Source organism: Perissodus microlepis, chromosome 8, assembly GCF_051167445.1.
Source record: "Perissodus microlepis isolate ML-2025 ecotype Zambia chromosome 8, ASM5116744v1, whole genome shotgun sequence".
NCBI lineage: Eukaryota > Metazoa > Chordata > Actinopteri > Cichliformes > Cichlidae > Perissodus > Perissodus microlepis.
The window spans coordinates 22652310-22673858 of NC_140468.1; the positions used below are offsets into that span (position 1 = coordinate 22652310).

Consider the following 21549-nt stretch of genomic DNA (forward strand, 5'->3'; position numbering starts at 1 on the left):
AAATGATTCATATAAAAATCAAGATCTTGGAAAGCTTTGAGGACATTGTGGTTTTCGCCCCTCCTGCTGAGTTTTTCTGCAAACAAGGTGAAGAATGCAAATCAACCACAATTATCCATCCTTATCCACTTATCACTGGGGGAATTGAAACCTACTGCAGCTGTCATAGGGTGGGAAGCAGAATACACCCTGGACAGGTCACCAATCAATCACATGGCTAATCCACAATGACTTACACATGATTGAGAAATACGTAATACACACACACACGGCAGAATTATCCTCATTTTGAAAAAAAAAAAAAGTACAATAATAAATATACAGACAGCAAACCACAACAACAACATAAAAGAACAAATGTGTTTGAATGTCAAAAGGATGTAAAAAGAAATATTATTGAGAAGCAATGATGATGTGTTAGTGGCTGAGTCAGCGTTTCAGTAATTTTACTTATTAATTTTTGTTTGTGAAGAGAAAAACAACAAGGTGAAGCAGCCGCTGTGGTTGAAAAAGAAGCCAATATATAAATGTCAAAAAGTGCAGTTCCTCTAATGGCATCACTTGACTGTTTCTTAAACATGAACTGGATTAAAGATGGAGGCAGCCACTATGACTTCACCTGCTGATGGTGAAAGGCCTTTTTGGAGTCACCATCTCGAAAGCTTCTTTTGAAGTGAAATACAATAAGCAATTTAATGGGTGGATCTGAGTGTGAGACTGAGGACTGCTTACTGATTGGTTAAACAATGGTCAACGTTTTCCTATAAGTGTTCCTAAATCTTTTTCTAGACCAGTGGTCACCCATGCTGGCCACTAAAACAACAACAAGATTAGGGCACTTGCATCGACTTCATCTGTCTGAGGAGTACAGCCCCATAAACCTCCATGAGAAAGATCCTTCCTGGTACACGGTTAATCTTCTGTAGTTCTGTTTTCTCTAAAGTTTCCCATGCATGAGCTAGTCCAGCTGGTATAGCTAATAATGCCCAAGCTCTATTTGATCATCCAAAGATGCTGACATCCCAATTATGAATATACAGCTCATGACAGCTCAGTGAGACATCAGCATCCCATTTCAATAGTTCAGCTTCCCAACCGACACAGGGAAGTTTACTTCTATTGCCACTAAAGCTCATGAGCTTCAAGGATTAATGCAAGACAATCCATAACTCTGTTAGACACAAAGCAGGTTATCTTGTAAGGTAAAGGCCCTGCAAGAATACAGAGAACAAACCCAACAATCAGATCACCCCCTTGAGAGCAAGCACTTGGTAACAGTGTGAAGAAAAACTCCCTTTTAACAGGAAAAACCTTCGGCAGAACCAGGCTCAGGGAGGAGCAGCCAACTGCCGTGACCGGTTAGAAGTGAGGAGAGGAAGACTGGACAAAATACATGCTGTGAAAGAGAGCCAGAGATTAATAATAACTAATGATTAAATACAGAGTCGTGTGTAAGCACATTGAGTGTGAAAAGAGGCGGGTGAAGAACAAACACTCATTGCATCATTGGACGTCTAACCTACAGAGGGAAGATTTAAGGTCACCTCATCCAGCCCTACCTATAAGCTTTATCAAAAACAAAATTTGAAGGCTAACCTTAAAAGTAGAGAAATAGTTTCTGGGACAACCCGGTAATAATGAAATCCAAAAGTCCAGCCTAAAGGTAATAAATGCATAAACTAATGTTTCAGCATCACTCCGAGACAGGATGTTTCTAAATGAAATGAAACATTTCAGTGTGGATATGTTTTAAATTAACTTAAAACACTTTATTTTTTTACTTTCTAATAAATTGCACATCATGCTGACTCCAGAGTTGTTACAGGATATAATCTGAAGGTGTTTATTGCAGTTTAGACAAACCAGCAACATTTGATGAGGATATTTATGATTTTGTTTAACTGCCTCCACATGACGAGAAATTAAATAATCAGAAATATTGTCTTTTAACTTTTGCACTACAGATTGATTTGTTCAACCTCATGAAAATGCTTCATCTTCCTCCAAAATTTAATAGCCAAAATATGAACTTAGGCAGTACTAAGCGCACTAGGTGAAAATTCAGGAGACTTTCTGCCCGTCAAACTAGTTTTAACAGGAAAAATGGCAGCATGAGGTACACACTCAAAACTCCAGGAGGAAACTTGGCTGGAGGATGTATGGAAATTGAAAGGCAGCCTCTCCTCCATATGGACAGAGTTACAGAGGAAAAGGAGGCTTAGTGATCTTTGTGGCTATTGGATGTCGATGGGCTTACAATCAATGAATCGTCTCACTAAAGTCTTCAGCTGCCTGTCTGGAGACTGGAGGGATCCATGTTACCCAAACTAGAAAAGAGCACTTGAGAAAGAAGTGAAAAGGTTGAAGAGGACAAAAAAAAAGGCAGGGGAGAAGCTGACGCAGAACAGAGTGTGTGAAAAAAGGAAATAAAAGAGGTGGAGGTGAACAAAAGCGAGCAAAAAGTGAAAAAGCAAAAAGAGGTTGATGGAGGCTAATAGGTCTACAGAGGAGGAAGAAAAGAGGAAGCAGTACAACCAGAATTAGAAAAAAAAAGCTATGAGCAAGAGCACGAGAGGAAAAGTCAGGAGGAAAAAAAACGATGAAGGGAAAGTAGAAACTAGAAAGCTATAAAACTTCCTGCGTGTGTGTGTGTGTGTGTCTCTGACATCTGGATATGTTTATAGGCACTGGGTCAGTGACCGAAAGTAACCCCCTAAAACCTGGCTAGGCTTCAATCTCCTACTACACACCCACACACACACATAAACACAATACTTGTGTCCCTAGTGTTATATAACTTTACACCAAAACCGCACGTGCCAAAAACATAACCCAACACAATAGCCTCAAACACAATACATACCCCAAACCTGAAAGCTGCACTTGGCAAACTTCTTTATGTCCTCTATAAAAAAATACTCATGAGAACATCAGAGGAGGAAGAAAGACACCACAAGACAACTTTTTTTCCCATTTTAGTAGAAATTGAATTGTAAATCATGGACGCTAATGCAACTAATATCCAGGACTAGCATTTTGCTTTGCCAAATACCTTTTGAAATGTATTCAGTGCCTGTATGGAGTTGGCAACAAAAATAACTGATGAAGAATGGAAACAGATGTTTAATGAGATTCATGAAGCTACCAATCTTTAATTTTGAGGGAATTTGCTTGGAAAATAAACATGACACAGTTGTTGACCCTGGAAATTACTTCTAATTATAGCAGGAGTTTAAATTCTCAACACTAGAGAAACTGTAGTGAAAACAATGCAAATTACTGGCATAATTTTTAGTCATGCAAATGATCAGAAACCAGTTTGTACAGAAGGTGTTTTTTTCTCTCATATATAAAGAGTACAGTTTGTGTGTATATGTATATGAAAATAATAAAGCTGTACTCAGTGTATGCAACACTTTGTGTTTTTGTTTTTTAATTAAATATCTTTTTTAATGAACTTCAATATTAGGCGGATAAAATGTGTTTATCAGTAAAGCTTTGGTAAGCAAAAAATATCAAAACATAGATGTAGATTATGTATTATGTATTGGAATTTCAGGAGCGGGACCACGCCTCCAAACTCGCTCCTTCCGGTTGACATCTATATAGGTTCCCCCCAGTTCTGCAAACTGTTCATTCTCGTTTACGTGCCCCACCCTCCCTCCCTCCTTGTTCTCAATTCTTTAACTTCTTCACTCCTATTTAGTACATGGGGATCTGCCAGGCCCAGGAGCCGTCGCCAGTCCCCTTCGAGGCCTTCTCCAAACCGCAGCTCAATTCATGTCCAAGCATTCACCTTTACCTACTAAAACGCTGTCAAACCTAAAATGAGGACGTGGGCCCAGCTAGTGAAATGCTATTTTGTTTGTTAAGCCACTTAACAATAAATCATTTAAGTAGAAAAAGGGCAGCTAACTCAAGGGATTTAACCACACAGGTAGAGTAGTGCAGAAATGGTTGTCGCTCTGTAAGGTTCTTTTCTCTCCACGGAGCAACACTGGAGCTCTGTGAGAGTGACCATTGGGTTCTTGGTCACCTCCCTGGCTAAGGCCCTTCTACTTCAATTGCTTAGATTGGCTGGGTGGCCAGCTCCTGGAAGAGTCCTGGTGGTTCCAAACTTCTTCCATTTAACTGATGATGGAGGCCACTGTGCTCATTAGGACCGCCAATGCTGCAGAAATTTTTCTGTACCCTTTCCCAGATCCGTGCCTCGTTACAATCCTGTCTCAGAGGTCTAACGGACAATTCCTTGGACTTCATGGCTTGGTCAACTATGGGATCTTATATAGACAGGTGTGTGCTTTACCAAATCATAACCAATCAACTGACTTTACCATAGGTGGACGCCAATCAAGTTGTAGAAACATCTGACAGATGATCAGTGGAGACAGGATGCACCTGAGATCACTTTTGAGTGTCACAACAAAAGCTGTGAATACTTAAGTACATGTTATATATTTTTAATAAATTTTTTGCTTTGTCATTATGGGAAATTTGAGGTGAAAAATGAGCTGAATCCATTTTGGAATAAGGCTGCAGCATGACAAAATGTGGAACAAGTGAGGCTCTGTGAATACTTTCAGGATGCACTGGGCCAATACAAAGAACCAGTATGAGCATTTTCCTGATACCTCTTTTAAACTCTGTAACCTCAACACAAATCAATAGACTCCACTCAGAGAAATCATCTGCAAAAGATCAAATGTTATACTGACACAGAAAAAGAGGATCAGTTACATCATTACTAATAGACACAACAGTATCAATGCCAACAAAAGTCTGCAGTACAACTGCATTAATATAAATACACACAGTTGGGTGGAGCTGTCACAAAGCGCTTTACGTGCTGCATATTTGACAATGAAAAGATTGACTGTAACTTAATTAACAGACAGCTTCAGATAGAATGACTAAGCTCAGTGTGACCACTCATTGCGTTCAGCAGATATCCTTTGTTTTTCCTCACAGAAACTTAAAACAGACTGGATTCACACCTGGGCGACATCTGATCATACTGAATGTCAGACCATATCCAGATGTGGTCTTCCGAGCATGTTGGATGTATTTACACCTTACATTAGCATGCATTATTCCTAATCCAGACTAGCTATCGCTAGCGCATGTTGCATGTGAATATCAGGTGTGAATTGGGTCAAAGAGACAGCAGCGCAGGGATAAAAACAACCAAACAGCAGATTGAGAGGGAAAGAGTGAGAACATCTGACGTCAGATGTTGCTGGGCCTTCCCTACCCGTTAAATCACCCCTTTACTTTCCTCCCTCTCTCACTCTGTCTCTTTCCGTTTTCTCTCTCACATGGCTGTAATTATGCTCATGTAAACAAATGAGACCAGAGAGAGACATCAGGAATTCCAGTTGGGCCTGTGGGAGCGGTGTTGCTTGCAAAATCGCACAGAATGACACACGCACACACAGAGGATGTACAAGTCAAACTAATACTTTCCTACAATCGTTCTCTATCTGCGTGACTATATGCATCAGGATACTTCACATTTCCACAGAGAAATTTTTCAAGGCATTTGAATATCACAGCACGGCAACTGCACATCCTTTTGTTGAAGAGAAAAACACATTAACTAACCTGCTCATGGTACTCAATTCCCATGCTCAGAGTATTGATCAGAATCGCAATCATAATCCCTCGGCCAAAGTACTTGCTGTCCACGATCTTCCGGAAAGTGTCGCACACCAGCCTCCAGAAGTGAACAACCTTGGCGGCCGTTTTCCCCAGCCTCCGGTGCTTCTTTTTGGGCTGCCGGCTGTCTCTTCTGTCCCTGTGGTGGAGGTCCTGAGTGAACTCGTATACCCCATCACTGTCTGAGTCTCCAGGTGTCTCGTTGCCCTCGGTCCCGCCCTCCGATTCGTTGGCCAGGGCCTTGGCGCAGTAGGGGCAGCTCTCAGGGTCTAGGGTCAAAGCGGCCGTGTCCATGGCGCTGCTGGTGGTGCTGAGGTCACGGGCTGACAGCTGGCAGGAGAGCTGGGCTGCAATTGAGTGAAAAAGGTCAGATGGAGAAGCTGAGGCAGAGAGAAGGGTACTGCGGTGGAATCAACATGATTTTGATAAATTACTTAAATGAAGTGGTTTGGACAAATTGTCAGATCCAATGAAAGAGATCGGTTGTGAATGGGAGCATTTTTAGACAGTTGCGTGTGTGTCAGGAAAAGTGTGTTTGACGGTGATGGGCAGTGTGTCTGTTGTATGACTAATGCCTCGTCTCTACAGATTCTCTGGCCGCTAGCCAGCCTTTTTCCACCACCTGTACAACCCGAAGAGACCTTAACTGACTTTTGTTTGGCCTAAGACATTTTTTAAAAGTTGACCAAGAGGCAAAAAAAGTTGGCTGGACATGAGGCATTAACATTTATTGACTCTAATTAGCACTCTATCTGCTTGTCATGAAAAGAGCAAAAATCTCTTTCTGGACAGTGTTGTAGCTCGAGGCTTAGTCAGAACAAATCAATACTGCACAGCGCCAAATACGTGATTGCAGTTAAAGGAACACAACCACTGGTGTGTTACATCATTTCCTTCAACACCAATATGGAAATTAGCATGGGCTGAGTAAATGAGATAGCAGTGTTTCCCACACAAAGAGTCTTCTTGGGCAGGCTTTCCAGGTATATTAATGGCACCCCAACTACAGTATGTGATGATTAATTTTAGCATATTTTGAATTCTTTCTATCTGTCTGAGAAAACAATGTCATCTGTGATCGATTTACTGTTGGACCATTCCCTGACTCTTATTTTGTTCACTTGCTTGCTAGTCCTGGCCTTTCATGTTTTCTCTGCCAGCTGGCTCCCCGGCCAGGTTACTGTTGTCCTCCAAATCATTCAGCTGCTACCCCAAAAGGGATCTTATCCATAGCCAGACATACTCCAACTTCACTATCATGGCCTACAGCTGGCAATTGTAGACTTTGTTCTGGTCTGGAGGACCACTGCAAACAGGATGGCCTCTCTAAATACAACCTGCACGTCGACAACTGGTTTGTGTGCAGCCATGCCGAACTCAGAGGGCGCAGAGCAGAAGGGCTACCATTTACCAGCAGCAAAACATGATGGTTTAGTTCAACCATGTGAGACCTTGGGATCATATCAACTCTCTGTGGATATCAGCTGAGTGACATCACGGACCACCACAATAGCAACCTGTCCAGTGAGCCAGGTTGTAGGGAAAACACATGAAGCACCAGGATTAGGCAGTTAGCAGTAACTAAACTGTCAAAATAAGAGTGAGAAGATTATCCACGAGTAAATTAATTGGAAAATTAAATCATATCAAATCTAATCACTTGTACTTGGTCAGCCAGTCATATATCAGGGTAGCTCACTCAAGTAAATCTAAACCTGTGGATATTCTATTTTTTTCTCCTATTCAGCTCAGCTAACACACAAGAATGTATCTGCATCTGCTGCCTCATTGTGTGTCTACCTGTTGGACTGAGCGGGTCTACCAGACTCGATGGCCTTCTGTCCTGGGGCATTGGTGGAATATTAAGATTGATGTTCGTCAGGGTGCTAGCTGCAATGCTCCCTCTTCTAGACTCGGCCAGAGCCCGAGCTTGAAGGGTGGGGTAATTCTTAGGCCCTGGAGCAGCAAAGGGCACAGAGTTCCTCTTAATGGCCCTGGACTTGGGAGCCGGAGCCAAGGAGAAGAAGCCTGGAGCAATTCCAGAGTTGGTGTTGAAAATGCTGCAAACTGAGGATGAATCAGCAGCAGGACTGGACAAAATCGCAAGGTTCATATCAGAAGTTGCTGCTGTCACTGAAGAGGGTAGCGCCACGGCAAGATGCCCACTTCCAGTGTTTGCTATGAGAGTTCCCCCGTTGTTGTTATGAGCCCCACCTTCTGCCTCCCTACTGTCCAAACATCTGGTGCTCCCTCCTCCCCTCACACTACCATTCCCTAGATGGTAGTGGTGGTGGTGGTGCTGGTGATGATGATGCATTATGTGATGAACTGACACAGACCCCTGCCTGGAGGTCTTTCTCCTTCTCCTCTGGCTGTGGCTGCGTTGGATATCTGTGGCTGGGGGCGAGGCAGCAATGTGGAGCCCAGCACGACGGGCCAAGAGCCTGCAGATATGGGCCACTTGCTTGGCCCCCTTGCGAATGATGTGAACCAAGTACTTGAGGAGCTCGTCATAGCAGGAGCCTGGCTCGGATAGGGATGCCAGGGTGCTGGCGTTGGACATGAAGCGCACTCGTTGTTCCTTCATCAGCTGGCTCTCCCTCTGCTTGGTCTCTGAGAACTGAGTGGCAATGACCACCAGGCACAGGTTGATCATGAAGAACGAGCCAATCTAAGGGGAAAGAAAGAGAGATGATATTGTTACTGAGGTCTGAAGAATGAAGACTACAGAGAGAACGTTGTTTGAAAGATGTGTTGACACAGGTAGTTGTTAGCATTAGCAATTAGCTCTGCTAATCTGAATAATTCAGCTGGACCTCTACTTAATGTTATGCTGTTGGGGCTTTTTCAGGTATGTTACATACTATGTTACTTAGTATCTGTCTACACTTGTACAGTTTGTGGATAGAGATTACCAAGCTTGGTAACCATTAGCTAATATCTTAGCACCCCACCCTCTTGTCCAAATATGCTAGCAGCTGCAAAAATTTTAATATTGAAGCTTAAACCATTGGGTCATATCACAGTACTTATGTCCATCTTGTGTACAGCCTACATTCACACATGATCGGTGGATGCTCACACCCCCAGTTGACCCTCTTCTTCAGTCGTGTGCAGATATACTTACAATGATGAGCAGGATGAAGTAGATGAAGTTGTAGAAGGAGTGAGCATCCATCACAAAGTACATGATGTCCACCCAGCCTTCCAGGGTAATCACCTAAAAATGAACACCAGGAGTTAAGTACATACAAACATAAAAAAAAAATTGAAAGAAGAAACCAAATAAAGAATGGAATTTAAAAATAGAAATTGAAAGAGGACATATTTCCCAGTGCTATAAAAACCAGGACTCAGCATAAGAGTAATCCTTCAACATTTATGTTGTTTGTTTTACCCCACGCAGGCTGAACATCTTCAGTCTGGCTCTCTAAAAATACCCGCCCCCCAGCAAGACAACTATGACTGAATACTCCAACAAAATGTTATTCAGATGATGTGAAGATAGCAAAGAAATGGTGCGGAAAAAATAAGCTGCAGTCTGGTTGTGCGATGTTGGTGACCTGCTAATCCTCTAAGCCCTCTTTCTCTGATAGACTAGCCCAGGGGTAATTAGGCTCCATTTCTCCCTCTTCATCTCCATTTTGGATTACAGGATTGTGCATGGGCCAAATCGTACTGTATGTTGCCACTGCAGAAAAACTATTTTGGCATCTTCAAATCGGACCATTTGTCCTACCTGAAAGATGGCGATCCAAGCATAGCAGATGTTATCAAAGTTGATGGCTCCCTTGAAGGGGTTGATCAAACCAGCAGAGCAGTTGATATAATACTGGTTCCAGTTGACGCAGGTGGTGTTGTCAGTGCTGTTATAAGAGTCGATTTTCAGGGTGCACTCCAGGCCCCCCTCCTCATACAGCTTGGGAATCGAGCTACAGTCCCTCATGCCGTTGTCTCGGGGTTGAGAGCAGATGAAGGGGTTCTCGTCGTCGTTTTCAGTGTGGTAGTACTTTCCCAGCTCCACAGACAGAGGGCTTGCAGGAGGAAGAAGGGGAAATATTAGTATGGACTTCAGATTGCATTAACTCACAGAAAAATCAGGACTAAATTAAAATGGCAGTGAGTTGGCCAAAAGACCCCGCAACATCAGACAGACCCCAACAAAACCCCAGCAATTAAATAATCCAGAATCAGGGTCAGGGAGCTGCAGCTATCTGGTGCAACCAGTTGGGAATGAAGGGAAAGACAAGAGAGCATATTTTAATAATCACTAATGTTGGTTTAAACTTCTATATGCAATAGTGATTTATAAGTATATGGAGAGTGAAAAGAGCTGAGTGAAAAAGAAACAGTGTATCATGAGAAGCCTTCAGGCTTTGCAGCATAACTAGGATATGACCATCTGATCCCTAACTATAAACTATAAATAAGCAAACCACAAGAAACCCTACAATTTGAGAGTGATGTGTCAAATTTGGATGTTATGGTACTATTAGATTTTTAAAATACAACGAGGCTTGATTATTCAAATCCTTGTATATGAGGAGAAGGATTTCAAAGTCTGTTCTGGATTTAACAGGCAGTCAATGATGCCCATGTTCCTAATATGAGCAGAATATACCCTTTACTCTCACTGTTAATACTCTTACTGCAGCATTCTGAATCAGCACAATGGTTTTCAGAGAGACTTTAGAATGACCCGATAATAATGAATTACAATGTCCATCCTAAAAGTAATAAATGCATCAACTAGTCTTTCAGCATCACTCTGAAACTAGATTTCTTTTTAGATTAAAATATATGTGCAAATGAATAAAGGAAGTCCTACATAGTTGTTTAACATGCACACTGAAGGACATATCCTGCTCAAACATAACAGATACGCTCAAGTTTACTGAAGGCTAAAGTAATGCCATCGAGAGTAAGTACCTGGTCAGATGCCATGTTTCTAAGAGGGCAGAGTACAATAACCCCAGTTTTGTCCAAATTTAGAAGTGTTGGCACACAGCATTGAGGATAATAACACTGGAGGAATTGCTTCCATAAACTCAGTTACAGCACTTTCAGAAAGACTATTGTATTATCTACTGTATTGAAATGTATTTCCCAGTGCAGTGTAATTAAATTACAATTATGTGTTTAAATTACACTCTGAGTTGGGTTATATTCACTCTGAAAAAACCCAATAAAGTGTAATAATTTAATGAATCTGTGTCAAGGCTGTCAGCATCAGCGTCTACATGAATGTTAAAGTTATACCAATATTATTCATTTATCTGAACTTAAGACTAAATCTAATAAAAGATAAGACAGGTCGATCATATATAAAATAGACAGACATATAGGATTGTAGAAACAATACTACAAAAGTACTGCAATTAGAAAGAATCACATATTTTAGTCAAAAATGCAACTATTTTTATTAATAAGAGTAAAACCATGTTTTTTTCTTCTTTCGAAAGTTAGAAAATCTCATACTAAATGACTGGACCTCAAAAAGTCAGGCAAATAAGATATATATAAATTATAGATGATTCCGAAAGAATTATCATCTTAAAAGTAATGCATAAAATTGAGCAGCTGCATGTTGCAAAACAGCCTGACGAAATATCTCAGGTTAAATATGTGACCTTGAATGTTTCCAAGAAAAAAAAAGTCTAGAGATGTCTTTCCTCAGGGAATAGTCTTTTTCACATGTATTCAAATGCAGCCTGCATTTATTGTCATAATTGGCGGGACATTTTTAATTTTCCTAATGGTGTTCCTTTTAGGCTTTATTATAAACCCAGCACAATTTTAAGTGGATCAACTTCAAAATCCCAAAGTTTGCAGGTTTTAAATCCATGCAAACACTACAACAGCTGATTCCACTGATTAACACTCGTGCAAACAGATTGGAGTAAATAATCAGTGAAGCTAGCTTTAATTGTGTTTGAAATACCCAGGGCCAAATACCCAGGGAGAACCCAGTGTGCACTGGATGAGTTGGATATACAAGAGAATTTGCCTGCTATAACACATCTTGGCATATCTGTTGCAGAACACTCGCCTGTCTGGAATAACTGGTGTGTGTCTGGTGACTCTGTAGTATCTGGCTCGTCTGTCAACACACATTCAGTTTTATTAATTGCACTGTAGCATCACATGTTTTGTGTGACTACTTATCCACTTATCCACACTCTCTTATTTATATATTCTTAAAACCTGTTTCCCACTTTGGGATGATCTACAGGAGCACTTATTGCTCTGATGAGCTCAGTATGTTGTTCGGTCGATTTATCACACCCTGACATGACGCACGGGTCCACTTCAATAGTCTCGATCAGACTAATAAAGAGTTACTGTCAACCAAGCTAACAGCCTGTGCCGAAGCACTAAAATATGTATCAGTGATATGTGTTCAAGAGAAATAGATGCAAGCATTAAAACAGTTATGTTTATGACTTTGGACATTAAAAAAATGACTCGGCTTAGGTGCCATTTTTCTATTACAATGATAATGATTTTCAAGGTACGAGAGGAATGTCTAAAAATTGACAATGATGATGAGAAAACGAGAAAGAGACAGAGGGAAAGAATGCCTGCATAGCAAAGCCATTATGCATGAACTTCAATTATAGCTGTGAGGAGTTATACATCGAGGGGGAACGATGAGGGCAGGAAGATACAGGGAATATGAATAAGTCATTGGTTTCCATGTTCTATATGCCTGGTTCACACGACGTCTTTCTCATTATTCCCAGGCTTGTCTATCCCATTCATCAATGTGATGAGACTCTGTGATCACAGACCTTTTGACCTAGTTTAGGGTGCTCAGTCAAAGTTCACTCCCCAGATTGACTTCGATCTCCTGCAGAATTATGGTGCAGCAATAGCATCACTTTTCAAGAAAAATAATAAAAACATAAAGAAATCCTTCCAGCTTGTGGACCTTTAAATTATTGAGAGAAAGTGGTTAACATGAAACACCTGTGAACCACAGGGTTTAAATCAGCAACACTCACCTCATTTCTTCCATTCTCTACAAATCTAGACGGATAAGAGGTTGGGAATACTGATGACTGATAGCTCTTTCTTGTTGAGTATAAATATCCATTATTAGCCTGTAAATAACTGATTATTAATCTGTATCGTTTACGATTTGTTTCGATCAATTTAAAATATTCATATTAAATATTTTAGTGTCTATTGATGTTAATTTTGCAGATTGAAAAATGAGATCTGTCTATTAAAGATTTAATAGAAAGCTTGGCTATTTGCCTGGGTCAAAACAATTCATTTTTTAACAATGAATTATACTACTACTGTGACATTTGCATAATAAGAGTTGGTGGTTTAAATTCTTAATTGTGCTAATGCAAGTGTGGCTGCATAAAGTCTACTAGCAGTCAATTAGTTACACTTCTTGTTCTCACTATAGTCTCATCTTTGCATGTAGTTAGCCTGTAGAAGGAGGATATATCATTACCATTGATGAGGGCATTTTTAGCTAGCTAAAAGGGCTTATTTGGCACTGAAGGTAAAGTAAAATCTAATGCAGGTTGTGGTATTGTTCTCTATACAGGAAATGTTTGATTGTTGGTTTTCTCTGCATTATTGTAGGGTCTTTTCCTTAACAACACAAAATGCCTTTAGGTGACTGTTGCTGTGATTTGGCACTATATAAATACAATTGCATTGAATGGAATTTGGACAAGAAAGCACCAAATGTGTCGAACACCTTGAGAGAACCGTTGTTGTGATTTTGTGCTATATAAATAAAATTTAACTGAATTAAATAGAACTGAATTGAAAATAGACAATGCATACACGAGTACAGTAGAAATGGAAAGCATGGTACTCACAAGGAGAAGTTGTCTTCGACGAAGCAGCGGTTTCTGAGCAGGCCAGACCACAGCTGGACGCCCACTATGCCAAATATGAAGAAGACGAAGAAGCACAGCAGCAGTACATTACCCAGCATAGGCAAGGTGTCCAGCAGCAGGGTCACAAGGATACGCATACCTGAGAGAAGAGACAAAGCAAAGGTCAAACATCTGGGCAGCACACAGTAGATCCATGTAGCTGCATTGTGTGGATCAGGTCTGTTTGAATGGAGAATCAAAGCACTTTCAGTTAAAGAGGCACTGCAGAACGTTTTTCATCGCCGCATATATCCTAGTCAAACAAGTACCAGCGCAAGCACTTCTCCATTTACTACCATTCACACTAAATGTTGCATTTACCTGTTTAACAGACCTGCAGGGACAAGTGCAAAATTTTGTGTTTTATTCATCTGATGAAATGACACACTTTCCAGCAGATGCCGAAGTAGCTTTTTTCAGTTTAATGAAAATGAAACAAAAATGATGAATCACAGAAATAACAGCCTGTTATATGTCATAATCTAGTAAATATAGCCGCTCTGCGCTTTATGTTTTATACTACCAAAACAGGGCTTATTAAAGGACTGTCAAAACACGGTCATTCATTTTAAGAGACGAAGTACAGTGCTGTGGGTCACTCGTAAACAATATGGGGCCCTTGACAAACAGAAATGATTCAGTGTGTCAGTTTCTCAGGATGAAATTTTTCGCCAGTAAAAAAGGTTTTCAGGAAATTGAAATGAACAACTGTAGACCGCCATGTATAGCAGAATTGAATTTTGCCCATCCATTTTTTTAATATATAAAGCACTGCTAATAATGACTTATAAGTGGCATGTTGCACTGACAGGACTGATAGTTTTTGTTTTAGTTTTTAGGCTTTTTCCACATTTTTGATGTGAAAAACATAAAGAACTGGGATGGAGGTGGGTTGCAAAGAGGCTTGCAGAAGTACAGCAATGTTGGGCAAGCTAAAGCAGCCAATAACTCTTGTTAGAGTTTCCATAGAAAGGTATCAGCAGAGCCAGATTGATCTTGTTCTGCCTGAACTTACTCTATGCTCAACGAAATTAACATCATGCAGTTTGACACATAGCTAGCTACTGCCTTTTTATTCCACACATTGTTTATGTTTGCTTTTTTGACAGAATCTAATCACTACATGGCCCACAGTACAACTCGAACACAACTTCTTTTCACAGTAGTATCCGATGATTGTTAATAAAACACTAACTAGGCATTATAAACACTTATATATAGTGTATACACACTACAGTAAGCCCTAATTGGTCCAACACCAGAATGCCAATGTGACAGTGACAATGTCTTTCCAAATTTAGCGAGATGCCATTTAGAAATGGTGCAAACCAACAGCATGTAGTGATCATCAGTGAAATATGTCAAAGTTTCTGCTGCTGAAAAGTACTGTAAGTGCTATAACTGTCCACGATGACACTGGTGTAGCAAAAATCCAAAGTGACATCCCAGTCAGAGCCCCGGACGGCATAAATGCTTAGTAGTTACTAGAAACCTGTCATTTCACTGTGTTGGTGTGCTTAGCAACACCCTTTTAAAATAATGTTTAAAAATATATTTGGAGAAGACACAACGGTCCTGAGTCAAGCGGAAGTAGTTAGCAGTCTGTGAAAGTACCAGCAGGACTCCTACAGTTTGTTCTGAATTAAAGCCACAGTAAAAGACCTGCTTTATTGCCTTTCATACAGTACATCTCTAAATCTGTCTGCTCTGGACAGTGTTCCCTCAAGTTTCTGACAACACACACACTTCCTACCGCCTACACACTCCCTCTGCTAACTCTGGCTCTCAGATTTTGATTTGATTTTCACATTGATTTTCTCACTAGCTGTATACTATCCAACCATCTGTTAATCTATCTTACCTAACCTTGTTCAGTTCTCTCTTGTTTTTGCCAATGTGTAATATCTATTCTCCATCACACTGCCTCGGTTTCCCCTTTTCCCCCTCTGTGTCTTTAGTTCCACCTCTGCCTGCCCATCCCTCTGTCTCTCTCTCTCCTTCTCTGGCTGTGTTTTTGAGTCAGGCGTTAATAATGAGGATCATTTTCCTGATCAGGGGTTTTCTGGGTAATTGGATAGGCCGAATCGAAGCCTGCCATTGCAATGGCAGAGCTCACTTGATGGCACCGAGGAACAGAGGGCAGAAGGGAAGGACACTGAGTCAATGGAAAGGGCACCAAATAGGCAGAGGGTAGGAAAACGAGATATATGAAATCAAAGGGTTATCTGGTCCCATTAAAAGAAACCAAGGCACTGAGCTCATTAGTTTATTTGAGGGGATGCTTTCAAAAGGGCAGGTGCGGATTTGATAAAAGAAAAGGTTACAATTTGTTTACTTATAGACACCCTGTAAAAACATTGCTAATTTTAAGACTTTTAAGTAAATCTGAGTTAAACTGAATACAAAACATGAAAAAAAAGTATTTGAATCTCATTAAGTTTGATCTCAAATTTAATTAAAAACAAGCTATAGACAGACAGATAGATAGATAGATAGATGGATAGATAGATAGATGGATGGATAGATGGATGGATAGATGGACTTCCCATTACAGTTTTGTGTTGGTTTTTGTGTTTAATCACTTTGTGTTTTGTGCAAATCCTTGATTCCACTTTGTGCTTTTTTAAAAGTTTCCCTTTGTCATTATCAGAATATTCATTTCTAGCCAAACTTTCCATACCTCAATCAAATTGTACATAATCTTCCTTTTTTCCTGTGCATTGTACTTTGGTTTTGTCATGTATTCGTTTTCACACGTGCCTTGTTGTCTAAACTGACTTGCCACCTGCGCATGACCACAAATATTTTATTTTGGATTTGACTCAGCCTCCTGGTAGCAGCATAGGGTCCTGCTGGCTTTGTATCAGTTTTGGCACATTATTGCCACCTTGTAAATTGGACTGTGGATTATAGTGTTGTCTGATCCAAAACGGCATGGATGCAGCTGCATTGTGTGATCTAAATGTGTACAGAAATTAAAATAGCATTATTTTGGTCTACAATGCTAAAAGTATTTAAACCCCAAATATATGAATGTAAGAACATTTTATAATTTTTAAAGACTAGTGCCAGTTTTCAGGACATTTCAGGATGATGAACCATCTTGTTCTTTAATAAGTAATGAATTAATAAAATGTCAACATTTCAGCAAACTCATTTAAAATTTGGGCCAGTGATATTTTCATAGTGAATTTTAGGTATATAAGAATCTCCCTCCTTTAAAAAACTGCAGTGTTTTACCATTAAGAACTGACCATACAGATAACAAAAAAAATCAAAGCAAAATAATTCAGTTAGTTGATTTCAAATTTTATCTATACAGCGCCAAACAACAACAACAGTTGCCTCAAGGCGCTTTATATTGTGAGGTAAAAACCCAGCAATAACACAAAGAACTCTCCAAATTTCTCTGCTCGCTTGAAATACTTGTAAAGATCCTGAAACCTTAATGTTTTAATCTGAACCAGACGAGTGAGATGAGAAGGCTGTCAGGAGTCTATCTGAGAGGCGGGATACACCCTGGACAGGTTGTCAGTTCTATCATGTGATGTTATTTATGGGTCCTTAATAACATACTACGACAATGCAGTTTACAAGACAACACATTACTTGTTTACACTCTGCCTGACTCTGCTCGGATCTGGTTGTTATGTTTGTGCCATTCCAAAACTTCCAAACTTTCCTCTAGCAGATGAACTAGTCAACATCAACACTTACAGCATGATTGAAGGGTGTTTCTTCCATCTCTGCTTTACTTTTTAAATTCGTCTTTATTAGCTGCGATGAATGTGGATACCAGTATATTGGCAAACAGCTAACATTAAGTTATAATATTGAGAAAGTTAGAATATTTCCCTGCTGAGAAATCAGTTGGGCTCTACTTCAAAATATTAAAGGGTAATCAGAAAAAATGAGCAATTTCCAAGTTAAAATCCCATCAGTTGTGTTAGGAGCAAAAAAAAAATGGGAATATGAGATGAAATGAAAAACAAATTCCTGAATCAAAGTGGGTTTCCCTTGACATCTTCATGGTTTTTTTTTTTAAATATACATATATCAGGAATACTTTAAAGTGTGATTTGGAGGAGATCCACTGTCAGAATACACAGTAAAGTCTTTGCTTGTGTCCATATCCACTAAAATCTCCTCTGGTCTGGAGTGAAAGTGCTTGCATTTACCATTCCTGTTTTAAAGTTGGCAAAATTTCATCCTTTTCATGTTTAGACGACTGTGCCATCTGAGAGTGAAACAACAAACTGCATCAGAAACTTTTCATATCTTCAGCTCTGAGTTTGTTTTTCGTTTCAGTTTTTTTTTTGTTTAATCGGGTGCGCACTGACAGATTTTATTTTTTTTTTCCGTGTTGACAGATGGGAGGAAACCCAAGAAGGAGTTTGCAGACTTTCTCAGATCTGGAGAACAAAATGAGCCACAGCCCGTCAGGAGAGGCAGGGGGAGAGATGAAGGGAGGAGAGGAGCAAAGGTAAGGCACAAGAGAATGAGTGACAGTGCTGAACATTTGCAGGATAACGTGCGTGTTTCGCAGACACTGGAGAAAAATCCAGGAGCTGTGAAATCCAGCTAAAATTGAAAAGTGACAGCAGAGAAAGCCTGGAAACTTGAATGGTACTTGAAAAGCATGGTTCCGTTTGTGTAATAGCTGCCACATTACACACTGGACGCGGTAGCAGCATAAATAGCATTTACCATCACGGCGCAAGATGAGAGGCATAAAGAAATTATCTGCGATGCTCCAGTCATCGTGCAAGTTATTAAATACGGCTCTGCAGGGCTGTTTACAAGAGAAACATCCTGTCATGATTCAAGGGAAGCGATCCAGTGCAGGGAGTTATGTAAAAATGAAGGCATGACTCACTGCCTGTGGCCATTTGTAGCCACTTGCCCTTTGGTGGGAGACACCTTCATCACGACTGCCTGAACTGCCTGAAAATATACGGATTCATTCAGAGGTGTGAGAGCCCATACGCTCTGAGAGACCCGAGTCAAAAGGTAAATCTACCCCTGTGTTTCGTCAGTGCAGACACACACACACACACACACACACAGAGTGCACATTAAGCAGCGACTCCTTCATGTGATCGCTTTCAGAGAGTAATGTGCTGAGCTGTGAGGATGCTGCTTAGCTGTGCCTGAGTTAGCAACAGCAGCTGGGATTAGTGTCCAGACAATGACGGGCTTCATATGCTGTGATTCAGAGCAGCAGTACTACACATCTGCATCTGAGATTTCTATAACTGACACAGCTCAGACTTACACACCCACAAGACTTGTTATCATCATTATTTTAACAGACCTTTGTGGGATTCTGTGAAGTGGATAAATGTGTGAAAGTCTAATGGTTACAATATTGAAAAATGCTGGAAGATAAATATCAATAATGTTAAAAACAAAAATTTAATATGTTCATTTTGAAATGCCCTCATTTACATTTAGAGTCATCATGTGGAAATATGTTTGTAAAGCACACACATGCGCACACAAATAAAAACATTATTACAATTATTTACTTAACTACTTCAAATTACATTGTCCTGCAGATTTGCAGGTAGGTTGTCCAAATGGTGTTGTCCTATTCCAGCAGAGTTTATGTAACCACAATGGATTAAAAAGTGGAAAATTTTTAAATCTTTTTATAAGTCCATACAGTTCCCATCATAGCAGGACAGGTTTGAAAAGGTAATGTAGTTACAACTGAACATTTTGGACTGAGACTGGTAAGTGATATTAGTTAAAAAGGGTCAATAACTTCAATGAGTGGAAACAAAACTAGTCTAGTAGTGAGTTTTAATCAATCAGTTATTGCAAACATGACAAGATACATAGACGTTACTAACCAAGCATTCATCCAGCAGTCAAAAGTGGCTATATTTGTCAGAACCCCGTGCAGTACCAGTTATGATAGATTAAATATGTAATATATAGCAGTGCTTTTGTTTGTTTGTTATTTTGCTTTTTTCATATTCATATAATCTATTGTATAATTGTACTTGCTTGTGCTGCATTCACAGTGAGGCTCATTATTTCCAAGAAACTAAATGTTGTCTTGGAGTTATGAAAGAGCTACGTGAGCTCGGTTATTTCAATTGGAGAGAAAAAACCACCAAAAGACAAAAAGACTGTTCATAGGAGAAGGATGTACCATCATGATGTCACTGGTTTCTAAACACTGCATTTTCAAGTCAATGTTTTGGCACCTAGTTAGAAAGCATGTGTTCTCAATTTTCAGTAAAATAAAGTCAACTTAAATGAAGAAAACTTTATCTGTATCTTTCAAAATTACATTTGGGGACTTGTTTTCAGAGCTAGCCTCAAGTGGTCACGAAGGGAACCGCAGCTTCGGACACTTTGGGTTCTCACATACAGTGAGAGTGCAACACATTACAACACATTCATCACATTAACCATCTTAGAATTGCTGTAGTCATCGGTAAACATATTAATGTTATTCAAGTACAGTATGTGAAGGATTTTTCTTTTCTCTCTTTCATTCTTTTTTTTAATATACTCTAAATATGTCCGGAGTATGATCAAAACCAGAAGAGTCTCAGAGCTGGTACGGCTGTAATGGCTGAACATTAAAGAAGTCAGCTTTGAGCGACTGGTATTTGGAACAGGCGTGATGGCAGTTAGGAAGCAATTTAGCCAGAAGTAAGACGACATAAAGTATTTGAAGTGGCAACAGTTTGTTTTGCAGAGTGCTATTGTGAGAGGAGTATAAATCAGGGCATTAAACAATACATCGTCTGGATCAGAGCCATTCATGAGAGTAACTTGTTAAACAGTGACAGACGCGAGCATGAATCTCTTAAGAAGAACCTCTGTTTATGTCCGAGGCAAGACAATCAATCCACCAAGCCTCTCCCGACCTCTACAGTGTGCTCATTCCAAGTGATCGACATTTCATATTCAATAACAATCATCTCCTCCTCCGCCTGTGTGCCCTCTCCAACCTCGCCGTGGGCAGCCACTCCATTCCAACACGGCTGGCAGGCGGGTTGCTGCGTGTGATCGGGGGAGCCATCTGTTAGCAGGCAGATTAGGTCTGCCTCCTCTGCTCTGCTGTCCAGGTCCAGCTCCGGCCCAGCCAGCTTTGTAATCTGTGTACTGTGAACTAATGGGCTTTCTGAGTCGAGGTGCAGCGTACACCTGCGTCTCTTCTTATTTGCTCCGAGTGGACGGCAACAAGCTCGCTGTAAGCGACTCCAGACAGAGATGACTGCATGTCCCCAAAATGAAAATAATCCTCTGTGTAAGTGAGTCATGAGACTCATAGCCAGAGTCCATGTGGAAAAAAATGAAACCCGATGAAGAGAACGGGCTTAGAACTGAACTTTTGTAATCACCGGAATTTTTTTTGTATTGACCAGTGGATACAAAATTATGAGAAACAGATACTGAAAAAAAATCAAAATTAGTTTACTCACAGAGTTTTATGCTTATGATTATTCTACATACTGAGTCAGACTGATCCATTTTCCACAACTGGCCTTCCATACAAACAAACCCACATGGGCATAGCTGTGCAAATGCAGATAAACAAATCCCTAAATTAAAGATACACAATTTATATGAGTGAGTGAGTGCAATATACATATATAAACACACTGATCAGGCTTAACTTTATGACCACTGGCAGGTTAAATGAATAACACTGATTATCTTTTCATCTTGGCTATCAGGTGATAGCGAGTGAGGTATATAAGGAACCAGGCGAGCAAGCAGGAAAGATTAGTATTTGAGCGAGTTTGACATGGGCCAAAATTTGATGGTTTGTAGGGTGTTCCTGGTCAAAGTGGTCAAAGGAAGAAACAGCAGCCAGTCTGCAGCCAATCCTCACTGATGCACAGGGTGAGTGAAGGCTGGCCCGTGGGGTCTGGTCCAACAGAAAAGCTACTGTAGCTGAATGTGTCATCACAGGTTGTTGTGTACAGGGCTGCATGGTCACATACCAGTCAGGGTGACCATACTG

At 40.3% G+C, this 21549-nt stretch overlaps 1 protein-coding gene across 1 annotated transcript in view; it reads right to left on the reverse strand.

Annotated features, from left to right (window-relative positions):
• cacna1g (calcium channel, voltage-dependent, T type, alpha 1G subunit) overlaps positions 1 to 21549 on the reverse strand; it is a 310938-nt gene that overhangs the window by 124881 nt on the left and 164508 nt on the right. Inside the window, exons 6-10 of the mRNA XM_084938287.1 lie at positions 13500 to 13659; positions 9395 to 9689; positions 8783 to 8875; positions 7456 to 8326; positions 5602 to 6002 (exon numbers count right to left, since the gene is read on the reverse strand). Coding sequence (XP_084794413.1) covers positions 5602 to 6002; positions 7456 to 8326; positions 8783 to 8875; positions 9395 to 9689; positions 13500 to 13659 — 1820 coding nt within the window. The remainder of the gene's footprint in view (positions 1 to 5601; positions 6003 to 7455; positions 8327 to 8782; positions 8876 to 9394; positions 9690 to 13499; positions 13660 to 21549) is intronic.